Consider the following 6,128-nt stretch of genomic DNA (forward strand, 5'->3'; position numbering starts at 1 on the left):
TTATAAATGCAGTGGACTGTATTATTTTTTGTCTTAGGTGTTTTATGTTTATTAATTCATGAAGCGTCTTAGAATAAGTTTTATAAGCGGGTGCGATAAGCGAGCGGTTGCGGGTAAATTCCAACTAGATCTAACTGGCGAAAAATAGAAACGTGCGGAAGAAAAATAAGATCGCGTGATGTCCCAATACTCATGCACATATACTGCATTTTGGCTATGAGTGTGAGCTTAAAGCTTTATGTTGTAAACAAGACAATTATGTTCAGTAAACTAGGTACGATGATATGCAAAATAAGAACAAGTAAATAAGTAATAATTATCGACCGATTAATTCCTCAACATACCGGCCCCCCTGAACGACGGTTCAGTTCAAAGGAAGCACAGCAATTTTTGTAATGGGGCGCTTGTAAATTCCTCTGGCAGTTTTAATTGTGGCCACACGAACCCTCTGATCCTGGCCAGGATGAACCTCAATAACTCTTCCCAACAGCCACTTGCTTGGCGGCTGATTCGGCTCCTTTAAAACCACAAGGGTGTCCAATGCAACATTTGGAGCATCTTGTTGCCATTTCGTGCGAGTTTGAAGAGTGCTGAGATACTCTAAGTTCCAGCGTTTCCAGAACCCTTGAACCTTGGCCTGCAATTGTCTCCAGCGCTGCAGTCTGTCAATGTGTGCATCCAGGAAAGATGGCTCCGGTACCGAAGTAAGAGGCTGACCTGTTAGAAAATGAGAAGGGGTTAGCGGGTTAAGGCTGTGATCGCTGGGTGCGCACAAAGGACGAGAATTCAGAAGTCCTTCTATCTGAATTAACAGGGTCGAATATTCCTCGAATGTTAATGCACTGCTGCCAGTAACTCGTTTTAGGTGCATCTTTATAGATCGCACTCCAGTTTCCCAAATCCCTCCAAAATGGGGTGCAGAAGGTGGGATGAAATGCCAATTAATTTCATGAGTCGAGAAGAAGCTTGAAATCTCTTCATTTTGACTTTGGGCAATTGCGATCCGTTGCATCTCATCTAATTCTCGTTTGGCCCCATGAAACGTAGTGCCATTGTCCGAATATAAATCTGATATTGGCCCACGTCGAGCCCAAAATCGTTTAAAGGCGGCTATAAAAGCGGATGTTGTCAAATCACTGACCAATTCAATGTGTATCGCTTTTGTACATAGACAAACGAAAATTGCAAACCAAGCCTTTCCAAATCTTGGTGTCCGACCTGTAGATACTTTGATTGTTACAGGTCCAGCATAATCCAAACCAGTGTGAAGAAAACAACGGGCGGGTTGAACTCGGAAGTTGGGCAAATCAGCCATAAGTTGAGAACTCGTGTGTCTTCGCTGCATGAAGCAAGTTCTGCAATTAAATATGGTTTTGCGGACGAGGTTTCGGGCTCCTAGAATCCAATATCGTTGTCGTAAACTGTGAAAAGTGTATTCTACTCCAGCGTGTAGCGAGACAGCATGTTGATATCGAACAAGTAGAGCAGCAATGGGAGATTCCTTAGGCAGAATTATGGGATGTTTTGCATCATAATTAGCTATAGAATTGTCTATGCGACCACCAACACGCATTACGTTGTGCTCGTCTATAAAGGGGTTGTATCGAATCAACTTAGATTTCTTTGACAATGGCTGTTCGGTGATCAACTGCTTGTATTCCATTTTAAAAAACTCCTTCTGGACGTGGGTGAATATTCTAGATCGTGCGTATTGTAGTTCCCACGCCGACAGGAACACCGAAAGCTGATTCCTTGTACGAAGACGATGGACGAAACGAATGCAGTAGCTCAGAGTCCTCAATAAGCGAGACCATGAGGAGGCTTTGTTGATCATACAGGTAAGCTCATTTCCGTCATCGGAAATGTGTAGATTAACCTTTGGCTCGGCCTTTACCTCTAAGCATGCCTGTTCTTCTGTCGACAAAACAAACTTGGCCTTAACGGGTGGCCAAGTTGAACGTGACTGAGATAACCAAGCTGGTCCATTCCACCAGATTTGATGATCAACGAGGTCCTTTGGAAATAGTCCTCGCGATGCGCAGTCAGCTGGATTATCGCCACTTCTAATATGCTGCCAGCAGCTTCGTGGACATGCCTCCAGAATCTCAGCAGTGCGATTGCAAACATATGTGTTCCAAGTCCGTGGAGATGATGATAGCCAATGCAAGACTATTTCAGAGTCTGACCAACAATTGATTCTGGAAATAGGAATAGTTAGTGATTGCTTAACCAGTGAAATCAATTTCGAGAGTAAGTGGGCTGCGTTTAGCTCAAGTCGAGGAATGGAAATAGGCTTAATAGGAGCCACGCGAGTTTTTGCCATTATCAGCTTCACTGCATATCCATTATTGACCACGACGCGACTATAGATGACGGCTGCATATGCCTGAGATGAGGCATCCGCAAATCCATGCAGTTCAATCGATTGGTGCGGCGCTGCTATGTAACGAGGCACTCGACAATTTTCCAATAAGTGCATTTGAAATACGAACTGTTGCCACCGTGAGCATAATTGCGAAGGCAATATCTCATTCCATTCGACAGAACTCAGCCAGCTATCTTGAAAGAGAATCTTTAACAACACAGTTGTGGGCGCAATCAAACCCAGCGGATCGTAGATCTTGGCTAGTTCAGAAAGCAAAGTGCGTTTGGTTAAAGTTGTTGTGATTCTAGGGGTTTCTAACTTGAAGGAGATATAGTCAGTTCTTGGTTTCCAGCATAGTCCCAAAACTTTAATAACTCGATCAGAAGTTTCCTGCTCGAAAGCGTCAGGAGGATACTCACAATTCTCCTGTGGCAATGACTTTAAGAGTGCGGAACAGTTTGAGCTCCACTTTCGAAGTTTAAATTGAGCTTCGCTCAGAAGTAGAATTAGTTCATCTTTGAGTGCAATGAGATCCTTAATTTTATCGCATCCAGTAGGAATATCATCAACGTAAGCGTCTCTGTTAAGAATGACTGCAGCGTTCGGATACAAATCTGCATAGTCGATCGCAAGCTGCTTAAGAACCCTGACGGCTAAGAACGGCGATGAAGCTAATCCGTATGTGACGGTCAGCAGTCGATAATGATCCAGTGGTGCGTTCTCCTCTTTTCTCCAAACTATACGTTGGTATTGCGAATGGTCGTCTGAGACCAAAATTCCTCTGAACATCTTTTCGATGTCAGCGCAAAATACATAAAGATGCTGACGGAAACGAAGACATACTCCAATTAAATCCCTTTGAATAGGTGGGCCTATGTGAAGCCGCGAATTGAGCGATTGACCCGTGGAATCCTTTCCTGAGCCGTCAAATACCACTCGGCAACGTGTGGTAGTACTATCTGGTTTAAACACTGCGTGGTGCGCCAAATAGTTGCAATGTGCTGAATCCTCAGCCGCTGCAGCTGCAGGTATCAATTCCATGTGTCCTCTTTTCAAATAGTCATCCATAAATTCTACGTATTGTTGTTTAAGTCCAGGGAATTTCCGAAATTTCCGCTCTAAAGCGGCGAAGCGGTTTAAAGCCTGTGGCAACGTTGATCCAATTGGCGTAATGGGCTCCTTAAATGGGTACTGAACAATGTATACACCATCATCTCTGCGAGCATGCGTTGCCAGAAAGTGTTGTTCTGCAGGATCACTGGAGTCTATCGTTGCTTTACTTGGATGAATTTGTTCCATATCCATGAATGATCGAACTAACGAATCCAAATCTTCGTATGCGTGGTGGGCTTGTGCGTGCGTCCATGATTCGGTGCAATCGTTGAAGCTGCCTGTAATAACCCAACCAAAATTAGTGTGTAGTGCGATGGGGTATTCACTACCAAACTCTCGACGATTTCCAGTATATATGCTCCACAGTTGATCAGCGCCCAGAATAACGTCGATTTTTCCCGGAGCTCCAAACGTTGGATCAGCCAATGGAAGACTGCAAATCGTTTTCCAGATAGGAGAGCTGGTCTTGACCTGTTGACCTGGAATCAAAGAAGTCAGAGAACTCATAATTAGACCAGAGATCTCCAGGGTTGCAGTAGTGGTTCTTGAGAGCAGGGTAAAGCTGGCACGTCCTCGGCTAACACCAGCCGGGTTAGCACCTAATCCAGCCACTGAGGTGCGAGCGTGCGTGCGTGAAATTCCTATCCTTTGGATGAACGACTCGGCTACCATAGTTATTGTCGATCCAGTATCGAGCAATAACCGACATGTGGTCCTGTTGCCCCATGTGTCGATTACATTGGCCAGAATAGTTGGCAGTATGGTTTGATTGTTAGCCCTCTCCAGAGTGTGATGACTAACAGCGGCAGTATCAGCAACTTGATCAATCGTATTGAATTCAGCAGTAGACAGATGAGCAGGAGCCGAAGGAACCGATCGTGACTCAACCGGATGAACTAAAGTGTGGTGCTTAGCATTGCACTGACGACAAGTGTTCGATGAGTTACAATCCCTGACTTGATGAGATCGACTCAGGCAATTGAAACATAGCTTAGTATCCCTGGCGAAGGTGCGGCGGTCTAGTACATCTAGAGCTTTGAATTCAGCACATGCATATATATTGTGCTGACCTTGACAATAAATACATTCGCGGGACTGCTGATTTGATCCACTTGCATGATAGGCGACTTGGCGGCGTTTACTCTGGGCTGGTCTTGACGGTTGTATTACGTGTAACTCCTGACAAGACTCCAAAGTATCACAATGAGCAAAAAGGAAACTAAATAAATCATTTATGGTGACCTCTTCTTTGACCGACATATTACAGTTGGCCCAAGCCTGTTTGATTTCAGGACTTAATTTTGAGAGCAAAATATGAATTAGCCATACATCGCGGCTGTCGCAGTTCAGCGCGTGTAGACCACGAATACATTCGTCGGCAGAGTCAATTACGTTACGTAACTCAGCGATATTCGAATTGGTAGCGGTAGGCAACGACAGAAACTTCTGAACAAAAGTTCGAGCGATGAGCGTTTTCTTGTTATAACGATTTTCCAATTTCTCCCATGCGTCTTGGTAATTATCATTACAAACGGCAATATGTTTAATTAGGGACAGAGCTTCTCCATCCAAATATGATTTCAGATAATGAAACTTTTGGCACTTGGAAAGCTTGTTGTTATTGTCTACTGAGCTTAGAAACAGATCACTAAACTGGCTCCAATCCTCGTATTTTCCAGAAAATGTGGGAATCCGAATTTTCTCAAACCTTAAGTCAGTTGCTCCCGATGAGGAATGAATTTGTTCCAATAGTTGGTTTTGTCCCTCAAATAGACGTTCCACTGTACTTGAGAGCAAAATGTTAGACTGGTCTTGGCCATAATCTTGCCCTCCCATCTCCTTTATGGCTTTACTAAAAATAGCGTGCGCGCTGTAGAACTTGTCTTCATATTCGGGTATATCCAAGCCAGGGTCTTCATATCCCTCCTCCATGTTGAATGCTACTAAGTCCTCGGAGAGCTCCATAAAGTGGTCGAAAGTTGCTACTAAACGATTCAGCTTCACCTGCAGAGTTTCCACATTATCACATCTCTCTGAAAACTCTGTTGCGCTGTTAAGGGTGCGAGTTATTTGCCCCTTGCAGGCACCACGTTGTTGAATCGTCCGATGCATTATTGGGTTCATTACGAAGAAAAGTCTTTATCTGTGATATATTATTCACGAAAATAAACACAAAAGCAATCGCGGTTATCCGGCTCGAAGGACCAAATTTTGTTATGTTTATAAATGCAGTGGACTGTATTATTTTTTGTCTTAGGTGTTTTATGTTTATTAATTCATGAAGCGTCTTAGAATAAGTTTTATAAGCGGGTGCGATAAGCGAGCGGTTGCGGGTAAATTCCAACTAGATCTAACTGGCGAAAAATAGAAACGTGCGGAAGAAAAATAAGATCGCGTGATGTCCCAATACTCATGCACATATACTGCATTTTGGCTATGAGTGTGAGCTTAAAGCTTTATGTTGTAAACAAGACAATTATGTTCAGTAAACTAGGTACGATGATATGCAAAATAAGAACAAGTAAAGAAGTAATAATTAACGACCGATTAATTCCTCAACAGTATGCAATGACCGGGTATTCTTTGGTCGGAACAGCAATGTTCCCAACTTATTTATTTTTTATTTTGTTTTTATTAACTTGCACGTTTG

At 43.4% G+C, this 6,128-nt stretch overlaps 1 protein-coding gene across 1 annotated transcript; it reads right to left on the reverse strand.

Annotated features, from left to right (window-relative positions):
* Positions 1–445: 445 nt before the first annotated feature.
* On the reverse strand, positions 446–5,590 carry LOC147642790 (uncharacterized; the record flags this gene model as incomplete). The annotated part of the gene is made up of 2 exons (XM_086838602.1): positions 1,564–5,590; positions 446–717 (listed from the first exon to the last, which is right to left on the reverse strand). Coding segments are annotated over exons 1-2 (4,299 nt in total), but the record flags the coding sequence as incomplete, so codon positions are not given.
* Between the last annotated feature and the right edge of the window lie 538 nt (positions 5,591–6,128).

The sequence above is a fragment of the Drosophila serrata genome, unplaced genomic scaffold (genome assembly GCF_035046125.1).
Source record: "Drosophila serrata isolate PLE 108 unplaced genomic scaffold, ASM3504612v1 contig_356, whole genome shotgun sequence".
NCBI classification, from domain to species: Eukaryota; Metazoa; Arthropoda; class Insecta; order Diptera; family Drosophilidae; genus Drosophila; species Drosophila serrata.